The following is a 17919-nucleotide window of genomic DNA, read 5'->3' as shown; positions in this document are numbered from 1 at the left end:
GCAAATCTTGCCACTGTTATATTTTTTTTCATGGTTCCAGAGCAGTGTTCAGCAAGTGAGAGCTGATAGAATGAGGTGCACTTTGGCATTTGTTTTTTTTTTTTTTTTTTTGTTTCCATACAGGATGTAGTTACTGAGGGAGAACCAGCCACTCTTCTAATACCACTCAGCTCTGCCTTTTTATACACCTCGATTTTATAAATTGAGATACAGGAGAGTCTCCACAGATTTTTTTTTTTTTCTTCTTGTTTTAAAAAAGATAAATTTCATTGAAATAGATTTTAAAAGCTGAAAAGCAAAGTCCCCAGGCTATGCCAGGTTCCTGAGGTGTACACTTCAAACAGCAAGACCAACTTGGAGCAGTGCCTGTGGATTGCCATTCCCTCCAACTTCATTTTGAAAATTTGGACTGGTGCCAGGTTCCTGCTCTGCACTTGTTTGGCTCCCATATAATTTACACATGGTTTTTGCAGGCAGTTCTGTTAGTATTTTATGCTATCTATTGATTTTATATTTCGCTAAGTATTTTATTTCAAGCACTCCAAATAGTTGTAGATTTATGTTTCAAAAGTCAGGATGTTAAGAGAATTTTATAAATGAAAAATAACTTGGAAATCACCAGATGATGATTTTTCTGTAACAATTTAAAATATTACCTAAAGTGATGACAGTGATCAGGGCAGTGAATGATCCACGGGTGATGTCCAAAGGAACAGAAGGCAGCACAAATAACAGGTGGGTTTTCCCTACCTAATAATAATAATAATAATAATAATCTATCAAGAAAATTTAATTTTAAGATTAAGAAACAGCTTACTCAGCTCCTAAACTGAAGGCAGAGATTAATGAGAATCAATTGAAACATTTAGAAAGAGTGCAAGCAGAGAGCTATTTTGGACCTCAGATATTCCCCTTGTCCCTGACAGAGGCAGAAAACTGGAAAGAAATATCCTCACAGAAAAACCTAAAATACGGGTAACTTTGAGAATCCTTTTCTCCTCACTCAGCAGGAAACTGCTGCCTCTCAGATCTGCATTTGTGGCCAGGTGTAAACACGTGTACTCAATGTGTTTAAATTTCTAAATAACTTATCTGCAGCCATGATAAAGGAGAGGTAGGAGTGGAAATGCTTGTAAAAGGAGACAAGTACAAGCAGATAGTTGCCCTCTATAAAAGATCTGCTAATTATTATAAGCATTATTATTATTAATTATTATAATTATTATAATTATCTCTGCTTATTATTATAAGTTGTGCTGATCTGCTGCTACGGATTTGATGACTCAGTGTTGTGGATGAATTTTCTGGATCATAGAAAAGTCCAAAGGGTTTATTGCTCAGAGTTTCCCTTTCTTGTTTGGCTGATCCTTGAGCTTACCCAAAACCTCACTGGTTTCTGAGAGCTCTGCAGGAAGGAGAGCAGCTACCTTCCTGCAAAAATCTGGGGTTTAAATGCCTCTGCAGCCTGGGGATTCACTAGCAACATTATTTTTCCTTCTAATCTTTCATGTTTATTTTCTCACCTTAATTAATTATTACTCTTAGAATTTTCTAGTACTCTCTATGGTTTCTTGTGTATCTATTCCTGCTTGCATAATATTAATTCTCAAAAATGTTAATACACATTTAATTTTGAAGGCATGAATTCTCAGATGCACATTACCAAAAAGAAAAAGGAGAAAATCCTTTCTTCATTCATTGAACTTCAGCTATGGGATTCCTTACTAATATAAAACTATAATTACAGAAGTATGGAATGACCAAACCTCTCAAAAATAGAGAATTATTTCTCCTGATTTCAGCTGGTTTTTTTATATTTGTTTCCTTTAGGGCATGCCAGTTGGAAACAAATAACTCTGTATGTTCATAAATGAGCTGATGTCAGTCACACATGAGATTAACATGGTGGAAGCTGCTAGACAAAATAACTGACTTATTTGGTCTGGAAATAGATATTGGTTCATGTGTTGGGGTTACAGGATGTGAGAGCACTACAGAAAATTGGTCTTCATCACAAGAGCATCCATATTCTGAATCAACTTCTCATCTTGACCACTTCCTTGTGCTTGTTTTTTTGGTAGTAGTTCAAACTAGCAAAACACATAAACCTCAGCTTATGCTCGTCTTACAACTTGGCTCTTCTCCAAAAACCACTTTTGCCATTCTTGTACTCCCATGAGTGATTCTGCCCTTCCTCCAGCACAACGTGGTGCTAAGGAGCCCTGGCATCCCAGCACATCCCAGAGCTCACACTGGGGCAGGGAGGCTCTCAGGATCCTGCTGGGACACAATTCAGCCCAGCCATGAGCTGGGAATCTTTTCTACCTGCAGATACTGAGGAGAAAATCATCATATAAATCAAATTCTTTGCCAATCAGGTCCCAAAATGCAAAAGATCTGCATATTGCTATTGAGAGAGAAATCCACATGTTTGTATTTTGCAAATTTTAATTTTATACAGTTGCTTGTGGTTTTTGTTTGGTTTCACACAATGTTTGCCAAAATTATGGTCAAAATATTTGGTCAAACCCTCTTTTCTCCTTCCTTATCTCCAGTACCTACCACTGCAAGAATATCTTGCAGAAAACTCTTTAGAAAACAGGAAAAAATACATGCAGGAAACTTTACAATACCAGTTTTGGCCAGTCCTAGCCTTGGCTGCTATTAAACATTCTACCAGTAGTTTTGCTTGGTTTAAATGAGTGCTTAGCAGTTTAACTTTACCCCTCAAACAGCATTATAGAAACAAAAAAACTCACTCAGGCTTTTCCTGGTGGTACTATCCTGACTCTGCTACATGGGCCAAAAACCAGCCCTGAGTGGAGCTGACTGTTTTCCCAGAGGTAGTTGTAAAGAAGAAACAGAGGAAATCAAACCCAGTGCAATCCAGCTGGCTAATGAGATGAAACCTGGCACCTTTTCCTTGTGATGTGCATTTGAAGTCAGGTTTGGCATTACTCAGGTGAAGTGTCTTGCATGTGCTCCTAAAAATCCAAAGGAAGTTAATTGTGTGAGATTTTTCTTACTTCAGGTTTGAAATGAGCTCAGAGCTACCAGGTGGTTTAACTGAAGCCCACCCATGATATGCAGGAGTCTCCATGTATTTCTTCAAATAAGGGAAGGTTAAACAATAATTAATGGCAGATGATGTAGAGATGTGTTTGTGTGTCATTGTAAGGGGATTTTTTTTCTGCTTAGGCTTGTTTGCAGGAAACCACTTAGGTCTGGCACACTGCCTGATTGACACTAAATCTTTCATGTTTCATAAAGCATCTTTGAAAACACTTAAAGAGCTGTTGGAAAAACAACTTCTTCTGGTAAAGATAATAATCCTGTTAGATAAACATCTAACAGCATTGCTTGTATATTTACCTGACCTGTACCCTTCTTCTCTTGCCTATCATGAAGTTCCCAGACTTTATCTTTCACTGGCTGCTCCTTCCCTTGCCAGTGCTGTCTCCAGCTTTTTCTTTTTGAGGGCTTTGCTCCTTTGCAGCCCCTGGGAATGGATCAATAAATTTTGTAAGGATCAGGGCATATTCCTATGCTTGTCTGACAAGGATCTTCAGCTGGGATGAAGAAGGAATCCTTGTGGCACCAGCAGGTTGAATTAAAAAGACAGAAGCCTTTTCAGATTTAGGAATTTCTGCACTTATCAGTGTCACTGTCTGTGGGTATTGAGAGGAGTGAGAGGAAAGACCAAGTTACAAGAGTAGACTTGATAAACACTGAGCCACTGCTTCCCCCTCCTCCAGCAACTTGAAACAATTGTGGTTATGTCAGCTCTGCCAAAGGAGTGGGATAACAAATCATTCAGGATGGAAGGCTGGCAGGAAAATCTCCTTCTAGCACTATTTTGCCTGGAAGAATTTTGCATGTTTTCTGTAAGCTCTCAAAGCACTTCATTAGGTAATATTTATTTATTTAATGGTATCGATTATTGAATTTATTAATAGAATGTATATTTAAATATTTTTAATTTATTAATATAATTTTAGTTGATATTACTTAGTTATTAAGTTAGTTATTTATTTGAGGCCTGGGAAAAGGAAATAAAGCAAAATACAAGAGCAGGGATAATGTAAAATGGACCAAAGGTGATAGAATTGCCTGCCCAGGATGTGAAAAAGTGATTCATAACATTAAATTTCAGTCTTTTTTAGATTACAGCTTGAATCACCAGAATGGTATCCATCAAGCTGTGCATATCCATGTGCCATCAAATAGCAATTAAATCCACTCCATAAAACTAATACTTAATTGCCATTAATTGAAAAGTTGGCTGATAATGTATTTTCAGTGTTGTTGCCATCCTTGGGATGTGCACACAGTTTAGAAGCATTGGGTGAGGGTTCTTTAAGGTATCTGCAGCAAGATTTTACCCTTGTGCTGGTTAAGCTGTCACCAAAGCACTTTAGATGGGGACAGAGCAAAAGAATAATTTGGGCTGGACGGGAATTTTAAAGGTCATCTAATCCAGGTCCTCTGCAGTGAGATTAAAAAAGATTGGGCAAAATAGAGGGCTAAGCTGGTTATCAGTCAGCATGGAGGGCAAAAAGGTTTGTTATTATTATAAAGGCTTAATAAAACTCGAATAAGCTTTATTCAAGCACAAAATCAGGACAGAATCTGAGCACCTTTGCATTGGAGCTTTTCAGCTGTCGAGAACCTAGGAAGAATTAAATCATCCTCGTATTTCTGTGCTAAAAATCATTATCACGTGGTGTTTTAGGGTCATAAAAGCCAAGCGATAATTCTCTACATACGGTCTGAAAACTTCCCGAGAGGGAAGCCCGAGTTAAAGTCGGTGTTGCCGGGCTGCTGACTCCCGCAGTAAATTCATTTTCTGCTATGCAATAGTGGCACCCAGTGGAGGCTGGAATTAGAGCGAGGTTTGTGCTGCTCCTGGCTATGGTCTGCCCAAATCTATCCCGCGCTCAGCGAGGCAGCAGAGGATTTTGGAAAACGGGTTTATGAGGATCAAAGCCATGCACCGCTGAATCAGCCTCCTAAATCAAGGCAAGCCCTGTCAAACAGGCTTTTAATCTGGAAAGTTTAGGTTCTCGTGTTTGTTCACAGCAACTTGGAGGGTGGGAGAACTACAGGACAGACCCTCTGTCTTAACTGCATTCATTAAAAAAAATCCTTAAGCAACATCTAATTCAAAAGCATCCTTGGGGGAGTGGGGAAAAAATTTCCTTCTATTCCTACTGCCTGGATAGTGACAGGATCAGCCTGAAAAGCTTGGAGAGAATGTGAGGAGCAGGATGTGTGCATGGGGGAAAGGGGGATCAGAAGGAAAGCATAGCTCCTTGTTCATTTTCAGTCTGAAAAGGCTGTAAAGTGCATGAGAGAGGAGTGGAGAACAGGAGGAATGCCAGGAGTGTCAGGTAGGGAAGGAATTATCATGGGAAAACGCCTTCAAGCTTCAAATTCAGGTAATGCTAACAGCAGCACCACTAAAAGTAAATGGACACTAATAATAAACTGTGAGCAGAACATTCTCCCTCAGTGTAGAATCCTCAATATGTTCCCAAATGAATGGACTATCAGATTTGTGTAAATAATGTTTTATTTACTGCAGGGTGGCCAACATGCTGCTCCATGGGGAACGAGCCTACCTGCACTTGCCATCCTCTGGTTATTGAATTCTCAGGCATGGTGTATTGCAAACAGGGATTTGGGAATAACTGACACGTAGTGCTGAAGAGGATGGAGTGAATTAGAATGATGTTCCTGCACACGAGGTGCTGCAGATTTGAGCTCAGATTTCAGCTCCTGTTCTATGTAGGCCGACTCATAAGATCATAAAAATGTGATGAATGAGAATGATGATCTGATTTCCTAGAAAATGCCCATCCTTAACTGCCTTAGCACTCTCTGCCCTCTGCATTTATTTTAGCATTTCGTTATAAGCACCAGATATTTTGGCGTTTTTTCCATGATGGAATTGTTCTAGACCTGCAAAGAGTGACTGGATGCAGGAAAACACCTTCCAGGACTTTCTGTTGGTCTGGTTACTATTCAGTCTGAGAAACATTCAATTTCTGGAGAAATGAAAGTTCATTTGTAGGATAATAAGTAGCATTATTGTAAAGGCTTATATCCACATTCTGTGTGACTGTAGGTAAGATTTTTATCTTTGTTTTTTATCCTAGAACAGAATATGAGAAGGAAATGAAATAACTCAGGAGTAAGAATCTCCCCCAGATGTGTAATGTGAACCTCATGGCTGATCCAAATGTGATGTTTTGCTGCTGTCTAGACAGAGGAAGCAATTACACCCAAAGAGAAGGCAAAAGAGCTGTTAGAATAGGTTTGCAATTTATTTTTGAGCAAGATACTTGATTTGTTCTGAGAAAAATAATTAGAAGGCATAAAGCACTTTTTAGTTACTAAAGATTGCTCTTTTCTCATCCTGTATCCTGGAAGAAGAACTGGGTTACAAGTCACAGGATCTCACCTAGGAAATATTCATGGATGAAGACACATGACTGACTTCCTGCTCCTGTTAGTTACATTTATTTATGTATTTAAAGGCTGTGACCAATTGCTTTTCTCCTCACTCAGAAAAGGATTTTTTGATGATTTATGCCCCAGGGAACTGGCAGTGTTTGAATTTTCCAGCCCATGGATTTCTGTGTGGCTGTATCAGATGAGGTTTTGACAAACACACCCTGCACCTTTATTTTACCTGCTTTGCCACTGTATTGATGATACTGATGTTACTCTGACTAAAAATTCTGTGTTTTCTGCTCTCCTTTGGTTCGTCTTCCTTTCAAGCTCTTTTACTTTACTTGCATCTAATTTTTGGCACATTTCTCTGCTAGAAGAATTTGTCCTGTATTAACCAGTAAAAATTAAGCAGTTGCCACAAAATGTATGAGGAAGGTAAAGCACTTGGAACCTGGGGCATTGGAGAAGACATTAGGACAGAGAAGTCCAATTAATCAGATCAGGACTTCCAGCCCCCCAAAAAAGGACAGGTAATTGAGACATACTCATGTAATTACAATTGATTTTTCTTACAGAAAAAAAAAACCCCAAAAGACAAAGAATGACAATTGCTGAAAGTGGTAATGGCAAAGGAAGTGATTTTAAGTCGAGATGACACTGGCTTTTTTTCCTTCTTTTTCTCTCTTGGTTTTTAAAGAAGCTATAAGTGCTGACTTCTGATCCTTTTAGTCCTAAAAAGAAGAGTAAGCCTATAGCAATAAGTAGTATTTTATAGCTCAAATAAAGAGAAAATAACAGAGAGAGAGAGGGAGAAGAAAGGATATAACAATCAAAGACCTTTTCAGCAACATGGATTAAGATTTACAATTGGATTAAGAGAGATCAGTTAAAACTCATTAAAAGCTGATTAGACTGTTAGTCTTTTTTTTTTTTTTTTTTTTTTGTCCCTTTAAGAATGGTTTGTGGCCAGCTGTTTTGAGCAGAAACATTAAAAATCCTTAAGGCTTTGGAATAAGTACTTGCATTTACTTCAGACGTTCATCTTTGTTTGAGAGCTCTCCTGGATCCAGGAGGAACCCAATACAATTCTGTGGAGACCTGCAGTGTTCTGTTCTTTATGGACTGGCTGGTGCAGAATGCAGCTGGGTCATGTGAAGGTTCCAGTCCAGCCTTGAGCTTTGCAGATCTGGGGGATTCAGTTGGCTTGGAGTAAGGAATGAGAGCTTTTACTGCTTATGAGAAGTGAGCCTTGAGTGTTATTGGGGAACCCTAATATTTCATTGTCTTTGTTATATTGCTTCTGTCATAACATGCCTTGCATTTTTCTAAGAAGGAGAAAACTGGTTTATGGATTAGGGACAATATCAGAAAAGCAGGCAGTGACTGGATGACAGAATCAGAACAGTATTTGGGATTTTCCTAAACAACGTATTTGTTTTCCTAGATCTGTGCAGCTAAAATAAGTGAGATTGGGATTTTCTCTTTGCCATAACATACACTTCTACATCCATCTATCCAAAATACCTGGAGGAGATCCTGGGCTATTGAAGCAGGAATCTGCTCCCTAGGCAAATTCAATTACAGCTCTGACTTGTTTTTCTGATGTGAGATCAGCTTATGAAAATAAGCTGACTTGGAAATAAGATTTCAAATGCAGATTGTAACTTCCCCTGTATCAAAGTGCTGTGTAGTACTTATCCTTGGATTTTTATATGTTGGAAGAACAATCTCTATGGAAAGTGTAACAAAATTTGTGGTTTTGTTCCTCCTAGCTCAATCACTAGCTTAACTTTGAATATTTGTGTTTATTATCCTTCATATAAGAGTGGCTCTTTATGTTGAGGCCTGTTAAGGCAGCAAAGAATATTGAGTAGAAGAAAAATCAAAATTCAGCTTGTAAAAATATTCCATTTTCTCAGCGTTTTAGGATTGTCCTCATTTCTTCTAATATAGAATCAATGTAGCAACTGTATTTGACCAAAGAGCAGCACTGGAAGGTGCTAATGGAGAGAAAAACATCTGAGATCACTTTACCTGATGACTCCTAATAGACCTCTGACTGCTCATAAAGATTGTATGTGAGCAGCTGATCTTAAACTGGAATTTCTCAGGCTTAAAGTAATTCTGAAATTATTTTATTGCCACTGCAGTCATAGACATAAATCAATGTTTGTAGGAGACCCAAGGAGATTTACCCAACTGTCAGGAGAGGAATCTTATGATCAAATAACTTGGGTCTGCTGCAGCCAATAAAGTTCTATCAATTTTCACCAGATGAAAACTGCCCCTTTTTCACTTTTTTTTGAATTTTTTGTTTAAATAAGGGTAGCAATTTCCTCTGTTGTTATTACAACATGAATGGACTCTTATTGAGTTGCTCACTAAAAGTTTTATAGCTAAAGTACTGTGAGTGTTTTCATTATAAATGGGTATCATAAAACTCTATAACTTGCTTGTAAAAATTCTCTGCCAATAAAAATCTGGCACATCCAAGGTTGGTTCTGGAGCTAATTTATTTAAAATAATTTATTAAAATAATTGAACAGGCATTGTGAAGTAATGAATGTAGCAAACAATTCTATTAACACCTGGTGCCTCATAGCACTGTTCTTAAAAGCAATGAAAATATTGGGAAGAAAAATATGAGTAAAGCACTGAGTCAGTTTTGGGACTATGTGAATTTAGACATAAAAACGTTTTTCTGAGCAAGTTATTGTGTATATTTAATACATTACATTATATAAATATTCTATTATAGTGTATTTGATTAGTGTATGATTCAAATATTCCAGAAGCCTTGCCTTTTAACAAGTGGATATTTTTTAGGCTAAACTGACTGACACCAATGAAATGAGAAATGTTTGCAGGAAAATTGTTTGCATAAGGCTCTTTTTCTCAGGTAAAGATTTTTCTTAAATGTGTTCGCAAAAATCTCATATTTACAATAAGAGTAAATAAAGCACGCCATCCTATGCATGTCCATTGCTCACTTTCTCTGCCTCCCTAATGTAACTCTGCTTTCTTCTGTGGTGTTTCCATTGTCATAATTTGGGACTAGAGTAGGGTTGTATTGGTGTGCAAGTCGTGCTATAATGGTATACACCTGGTCAAGAATTTTAATTCTATGAAGAAGTTGTATGTGAAATTACAGTAATAATAACAAGAGGGATTATTAAACTTATTAATTAAATCTGCAGCACGATTAAGGTTTCAAATTTTTGACTTGAACAAATCCTGAATTCTAGCAGGAAGATTATCAGATAGTTTTCCTGAGAGAGGAAAGACACTATGAAGAGTTAGATTAGGTGATAATGAGTGGCTGTGACCTCCATGCTGCTCTTTTTGGATAGAGACTCTTTCTCATTATCCTAATAGAATAAGAGAGTCCTCTAAAAACGTGGTGTGCATGAGATTTGTTTTTTTTCCCCCATGAAGAGCTAAGTGTCTGTGACACACTTGAAAATAAAAACCACGGTGTCACACCTAAACTTAAACAATACAAAATAATCAAACGTGTTGAAAGAGTGTCCTTGTTTTTAAATGCCAGGCACCAGGTGTTGGAGAATATACCCTCACACCATGAAGTGTCTGTGACATTATTTATTTAAAAGTAGATGACTGGAGCATGGGGGTTTTTTTCAGAAAGAACATCTCATTTTCTGGAGTGCCCTGCTGCACATAACCTGGAGCCCCTGTTTGTTTATAGGAGTAGTTGAGGAGGGTGTTTTTCCTTTTCTCAGACTATGATCCCCCAGGGGAAATAAAAATGAGGGCTATGTGGAAATGACTAATGTATGGTCTTTCCTTAATTCAGACTTCAGGTCCCAGTATCTTGTTCAGCATTCTTATACACCACTTGACAGTTCCTCTCATCTTGTTGACAAGTCATTTTTTGGGTCTGTGTGGCTTCATTTTAATGGATTTCAGACTCCAAAATATAATGTATAAAGCCTTATCCATTATTTAAAAGAAACAAGCATGTACTTTCTGGAATTTGTAATGCAGATGCAGATACCAAGAAAACCCTACAAATAGGAATAGATTCTTGCAGCTTAAAAACAAGCCAGTGTATCCAGCCCTCAAAAATGTAGGGCACAAGAACCTGGGAAACATTTGGTGTCATGTGTCACATAACTTCAAGAATTTAATCTTTATCATATGTGAGCATAAATAGTTCTTCCTTATTCTTACAGGGTTCTGTCTCTACAGGTAACATAGTCATTATTGGAATTGTTTGACAGAATAGGAGAAAGAAAATGTGACAAATGTCGAGTACAAGGGTTATTGCAAATGTTTTTTTGGTTTGTTTTTTTTCCCCATGCCACTGTGCTCATTTGTAACCAGTGGTTTTCCCTCTGTTTTATCCATGCATCCCAATTCTGTGAACACCTACCTGCACCACAAATGGCTTCTACATAACTGCAAGTGAATTCCCTTGCAGTCTCTTCTCCTGCACTCAGTGTTTATCCTGTAGAAATGGAGGGATATCACACTGGAAGGGTTAGATCAGGAAAGCTGAGTTTATCCTTGGGTGTTTCACTTCTGTTTGTGGAGAACAGTTTGAAGCGATGTAAGCTGAGATTTGTGAGAGTGGGAATATGTGAATATTGCTAGGCTAATAGCAGTGCAGTGCCTGGTTTCTTTTATCAACCACAAAAATACTTTAAAAAACTGTCTTACCCTTCATATTGGTCCTCAATACTGGAGTAGTTCAAATCCAGCTATTCTCTTATCCTTGAAGCAAAGACAAGAGAGAAGTCTGGATATTGACCCTGCTGATTTTGTCCAACCTTTCTGTAAAATGACTTATTCTCTATTATCTCTTTGACAACCATTTGTACTTTTTATCTGCAACAAGCTTAGAGCATCTCTGAGTGCTGAGGAACATGAATTCTGAGGTGCAGGGCTGCTTCCTCTTGGTTTCACAGGGAGAAAGGGTTTGCAGAGGATTTATCTTTTGACTCCTTGACAATCCAGAGTAATGAACTTCTTATTTCATCTTGCTCTCCACTTGGTTTCTCCCTACAACACTGATGTAAGGTTGCTATTCAGGCATTGCCACATTTAATGCATCCTTCAAGCTGATACAGCCAAAGGTCTTTTCTCTTATGCCACATAACAATATTCCTAGATCAACTTTGCCCTTCTCCTTGAAGGATAAAGAGCAAATACCTCCTCATCAGCTTGATCACATCTGAAGGTGGGAAGTTTTAAAGGGAAGTTTAAGGTCTGTAGTCAAAGTTACTGCAAACCAAAGTACAACTCACTGCCAGTTTATATACAAAGCTAAAGTCATTGACAGGAGTTTCAAAACGACTGAGTTGGGAACTGTTCGACCTCCATTGAGCCCCACACTATCCTGTGGTGGACTCACAGGGCTTGTAGATTAGGTGCCATGGCCACTGTTGTACAGCATTAATTATAAAAATTGTTTTGCAATTGTTGCAGTAGTTTGGATTACTTGGGGTTATATTTTGGGGTGCTTTAATGGCATCACTTAGTTGCTGTATCATCTCACTCAATGCCATTACTCAGTAACAAGCCATCAAAACAACACTAAATGGGTTTTGCTGGATGAATATGAAAATCCTCCCTCCCTTCTCAGTTACCCTCTTCCTCATCCTATAAATTTGGAGGCGTTTGGGTTTTTATCCACCTTTATATTTTGGTTTGCCCTGCTAATGTTCATGTCTTCACCTACACAGTGAACCTGTCCTGGCTTCAGGTAGGAGGTGCTATTACAGCACAGGTGAAAGGATAGAAAACAGCTCTGATCTATCAGTTCTTGACTGTTGGGTGCAGCCTCTGCTTTTGAAATTCTCCTCTAGGAAAGCTGAGATTGTTTAAGGGGCGATCTCCTTTGTGATATTGTTTCCACATTTGCTGCCCTACCTCTGCATCTCAACATCTCCATTTTATTCTTCTGTAAAACTGCTTTGAAATCTGCTGATTCTTCTTACCAGAAGCACCCAGATTTAGGTGGATAGTGTTATCCATGGATTTGACAGCAGGAAATCAGCTGACAGAAGCCTGCAAGACTATCCAGTCTCACTAAATGACTCTGAGATCAATTTAGAAAAGGCAAAAAATGTTTTGACCAAAGTTTTACCAATGTGTAGGGATCATCTGAGCATTGAGTGAGCAAACAGGAACGGTAGGGAAATCATGCTATGAGAAAAGGCCTTCAGCAGCATTTTACACAAATGAACACAGGCATTGCTAAAAGGAAGGCAATGGGTCTTGGTTCCCAGAGTAGCATGGAAAAACTGCCTTAAACCCCCTGGTGGAAAGCAGAGAGTTAGGATTGCTGTTGTGTGTAATATTTCAAATCACAAAGTCATTAATGCAATTCATCCCAAGCTCTGTATTGCTATCTTTAACAGAGGTCTAGTTTTACTGAATATTTTTAAGAGGAAGGACAGGTATACTGAAGAAAGAAGACTGCTGCCCCAGAACTCATTCATTCCTGTTGTAGAAAAAAGAAATAATTTCCTTTCAGAAGACTTGATCTATGCAGTAACATGGTCACACATTTATTTTGTCACTTGGATTAAGTTTCTACAACAGGGCTATGCTCAAAAGGATGTAAGTTGCTGGCATTTTTCCAGTTATCAATACTGAAATATTAGTGATCAAGCATTTACTGAACACCATTCCTCAAGTGCAGGGGCTCCACAGCATCTTGTTGCATTCATGGAATTCATTTGTTTGCATTATCTGGCTAACTGGTTCTTTTGTATTGCCAAGGTGATGAACAGATTTGACATTTAGCTGATTACTTCACCAAAATTAAACAGAAAACAGGGCAGCCATCCAAAGTTCCTTTCAGTGTGAAACCTAATTATAAAAATGCTTTGAGCAGCAATTTCTTTTTGGATGTTAAAGTGCTTTTATTAGATTGTTCCCCTGTCATTTTAAAATTTATTGCTAGACACTTATAAATGGGGTTGCCTGGTGAAGTAGAATTATTTTATTTTCTATATTTAAGATGGGAGGAAAAAGTGTATGGAGAAAATTTTAGGCTGAATTTGTTCGTATTTTACATATTTCTGAAAAGGAAGGAGAATAACTAGTGCTGGCTTTCATAGACCCAAAATATATAATTTATCTTTGTGTTGAATAAAATTGTATCTGCTTTTTTTATTCACAGTTCAGCAACTCTCAATTTCCGAAAACTATTACTTAGTAAATAATGAAATCAAATATGTGATTTAAAATTTGAGTACAGCCCTGTATTGTTAGAAGCTTCTATGAATAATGTAGATTTACACAATTACTGGTGATAGAAAAATCTAACCAGAAAAATCTAGCCACGTGCTTGTACCTGTCTTTCATAAGCCATTACCTGTTCCCAAACTGCAGAAAAATATTCTTAGCTCATTTGTCAAGGTCATCGAATATAAGTTGGCCAAGTGAATTTTAACCAGTAAATTTAGAGCTGAAGACTGAAGCAGATCTTAGAAGAAGTTTCCTGTGAAGTATTTTTTGAATGTATTGGAATATGTTTAACTTTTTATACTGCCTGTTGTTATTAATATCCTTTGGACCCCAGACAAGGTGTGATCTGGGGAGATTTCAAGGTGACAAAATTGTGGGATTTTGCATAGGATATTGTCTAGCACACTTTGGGCACTAAATCATCTTGTGAGGACATAGATTAATTCTTGACATTGAGATCTATTAATATACCTTGAAGCCCAGTGAATTATGTGAATCTGCTGTTTCAAGCTGTAGAATTCTGCCATAACTAGGAGGAAATATTTTGCTGTAGGTAGATTAATGTTGAAAGCTTGTCAAGAAAAAGTTCAACATTGAAAATTTATTCTTTCTCTTTTTGCCAGTACTAGAGCTTCTACAATAAATACCATTTGTGATCTGAGGAAAAATAGAGATATAATTTCTTTTATATTTATCTGTGTTATTAGAGTTTCAATGATATAGTCTATTCCCTATTAAAAACTACATCCCAGTGAATAATCTTACAGAGGGTAATTTTTATTCTCTAAGAGCTTTTCTCATTAAATACAGTAACTTGTCAGTGCTTATCAAATAATTTAATTCATGCCCATTGCAGGACAAGTAATTAAGATAACTCAACATTCTGTATTAATAAATAACAAAAATGAGAAGAAGAGATTTGCTAAATACCCTTTTTGAAGATAATGGAGGCTTCACATGGGTGTTGTGAGGAGGTTTTGTGTTTTGAGAGTGCAGTCTGAACAGCAGAGCTAAGAGCAGGTGTACAACCCAGGTGTGGGTTTGTGTTTTGTTTGAGGGTTGAAGTTTATTTCAGTACTAAACCTTCTGAACTCCTCTTTGTAGCTCTGAATGTCCAGAGCTGGGGGTGTTCAGGCTGCAGAAAAGGAGGCTCGGGGGGGACCTGATCACTCCCTGCAGCCCAGTGAGAGTGGAGCAAGGTGGGATTCAGCCTCTTCTCGCAGGCAGCCAGAGACAGGAAAAGAGGAAACGGCCTCAAGCTGCCCCAGGGAAGGGTCAGGCTGGACAGCAGGAACATTTCTGCATGGAAAGGATTGTCAAGGTTTGGAATGCAGTGCCCGAGGGGGGTGGTGCAGTCACCACGATGGGCACAGCACCGAGTGCCAGGTGTGCTTGGCAAGGTGTGCTCAGCCACGGGCTGGGCTCTGCGACCTTGGGGGTGTTTTACATCCCAAATGATCCCACGTTCTCACTGCTTGCTTGGCAGCGTGGTAAGTTGTTCAGGGCTGTGTTAAATGGGGAGGAACACATTGCTGTTAATTTGAAAGTTCCCAGATTTTGCCCCCCTGCACAGAGAACACTCCCTTGCTAACAGTGATCCCCATGGATGTGCCCTGTTGCTGTCTCTCTTTGTGCCAGTGGGTGTCTTATAACTCAAACCAATATTTGTGTGTATGATCTATCTGCCTGAACTGTGAAAGAACACTTCCAACTCTCCAACAGCATAAACAAGTAATTTCTCATTTTTCTGTTTCCCTTTGAAGTAAGCAGGGGATGTGTGGACCTGGCTTTGGTGTCAGTGCTGTGCAAGCTCATCAGGAGCAGCTTGGCCAGGGTCATCTCAACAGTGTTCCTTTTCAATTTCAGGGAAAAGTGGCCAAAAAAAAAAAAGTCTGTTTAGACCTTAGTGCACACTCAGGTTTGCATCTTGTAGTTGAACTCAAGTAAGGCATAGTAGCAATTAGCATTTGCTTATTTTTGAATTCATGTTTAACTTTAGGTGTCCATCAGAAAAAAAAAAAAACTTCATTGGACCAAAACCGATTTCACAGAAACATTAAAGGAGAAGGAACTGCAAAGACTTTTGGCAGGACAACAAAATCCTATGATGAACTCATTTGTATTTGCTAAACTGAAACTTCCTGCGACACAAAGGCCACCAAAGTTGAAGTTATTTTTGAAAATAAATTGAATAGTTTAGTCACTGCCAAGAAAAGACAAATGGAAAACAACCTTTGGTTGCAAAAGTGCTTCCTACAGTATTTCTAACTGCTACCTGTTGTTTCTCCACAGGTTGATGGGATATTGTGCCTGGCTGACATCCTCACTGACACCAGCCATTCTGAAGCCACTCATGCAGAAGCAGCAGCAGTAATTGCCCAGATCACATCTCCACATCTCACCTTCACTCAGCATCTCAGCAGCTTTCTGGAAAACATGGAAGAAATCGTGACAGCACTTGTCAGTAAGTTTTCTACAGGACTTCTGAATCCAGTTAAAAAATAGGTTCGGGTATGACTCTTTCATTAGAAAAATTCCCTAAATAATGTTTCTCATAATTCCCTTAACAGATAAAATAAGAATTTTAAATTCTGAACTATAGAATTCTGAAATTACATAATATTTTTTATTCCAGGCCACATGTGAATAGAATTTATTAATATTTGTAAAAATAATAAATGTTTGAAAATTACCTTAAAAGCCTCAGGAAAGACTCAGCAAAGCATGTTCTTATCTGATTTTTCTCTGTAAAAGAGGAATATTGAGAGCTGCTAACCTTTATGCCTGTTGTATTTTTCCAAACTTGCTAGAACTCAAGCTCACCACTATATTTTCATTTGTATGACAATTCAGAGGAAAAACAGAGTTTATATAATCCATGGGTAGATCTTTCTTGTCTAGGCCCCTGAACCACGGTAAAATGAGACAAAAGTAACATCAAGACTTTCCTTAACCTGGGACAGTGAGGATACTTTAGAGTAACAAAATGACATTTCTCATTGATTTCTAAAGAGAGAAATATCTTATTTCTGGCACTGTGCTCCCTCTCTCTCAATTACCAGAAGCTTTCATTCAAGCATTCTCTTCTCTCTAGTCTAGAAATTCAGTTTCCCAGAGCTCCACGTCAGAATGTCCTGTTTGGGTTTTCTAGTTTGATTTCTCATGTATAATAGATTTGGAATTTTTTCTAGTGAACCCAGTTAAACTGCAGCATTCAATTTGAATGCAAGTTTTTGTGTGTGTGTGTGCACTTTTAATTTTTTTTTTTTAATTTAAACAATGGAAAAAGAGTAGTATCAGTGCTTGAGGATTCTGTGGTGGCTGGGTATTATCTGAGATGTATTTAGGCATTCTTCAATAGACCCAAGCAGAATTAGTGATGCAGAAAGCAAGGGAACAATTTATTGCTGATGTCCAGCAATAAATGGAGAAGCTTGTGCCCTGACACTACCCTGAATCCAGCAGGTGGATTTACCTGTGCTCTGGTGTAGCCAGCAGCACCTGACCTGATTTGTTTCAGATGATTTCCTGGGTTATTTTAGTGTACTGCAGTCAAGGACCAATCTGAACAGCCCATCCAGAATGTATTAGCTGGTGGATAATTTCCTCAGTTGTTGCTGTTTAAGTTCCACAGGATTTTTAGTGGTATATATTCTGCCCAAGAAATGTGGATGTTAAAATTAGAACATGTATAACTTTGCAAGAGCCGTTTCAGTAATCACACACCACTTTCCTTGTAATATTTATAACTCAGTAATTGAATTACTGTAATATGTTTAATTTTTAAACCATGCAGAAATCCCATTACAGGTGATTCACATCTTAGTTAAAGTACATATGTACAAGGGATTAAAAGGTCTCTTCAGCACCTCTTATTGAAGCTGCAAAATGTGCAGGGTGATTTCTGACTACAGAGAATTAAATTTAGAGATAAGCAGCATATATATGTACCTTGTTCTAAAGAAGAGGATGGAATTATTCTCATATGGATCATTTACTGTTAGCTTTCTGCCTCCTGGATTTGATTTTATTTAGTTAGATCAAGCTTTATTTTGAACAACATGCAGTGAAATATTCCCAGTGGAATGGTGCACTAGGTAGAGCATATTGTTCATCAGAGGTTGTAGTGAGGTGGGTGTTGGTCTCTCTCTCTTTAAGTAAGAGGTAAATGGCCTCAGGTTGTGCCAGGGGAGTTTTAGATTGGATATGAGGAAAAATTACTTCATGGAAAGGGTTGTTAAGTGC

General features: G+C 38.1%; 1 protein-coding gene across 3 annotated transcripts in view; it reads left to right on the top strand.

Moving 5' to 3' along the window:
• INSC (INSC spindle orientation adaptor protein) overlaps window positions 1-17919 on the top strand; it is a 108478-nt gene that overhangs the window by 74997 nt on the left and 15562 nt on the right. For all 3 annotated transcript variants that reach the window (XM_088175672.1, XM_088175673.1, XM_088175674.1), the window contains exon 8: window positions 15967-16138. In XM_088175672.1, coding sequence (XP_088031798.1) covers window positions 15967-16138 — 172 coding nt within the window. The remainder of the gene's footprint in view (window positions 1-15966; window positions 16139-17919) is intronic.

Source organism: Sturnus vulgaris, chromosome 18, assembly GCF_052056855.1.
Source record: "Sturnus vulgaris isolate bStuVul1 chromosome 18, bStuVul1.hap1, whole genome shotgun sequence".
Classification (NCBI taxonomy): Eukaryota; Metazoa; Chordata; class Aves; order Passeriformes; family Sturnidae; genus Sturnus; species Sturnus vulgaris.
Note: the sequence above shows the minus strand (reverse complement) of the source record. Positions and strands in the feature narration are given on the sequence as shown.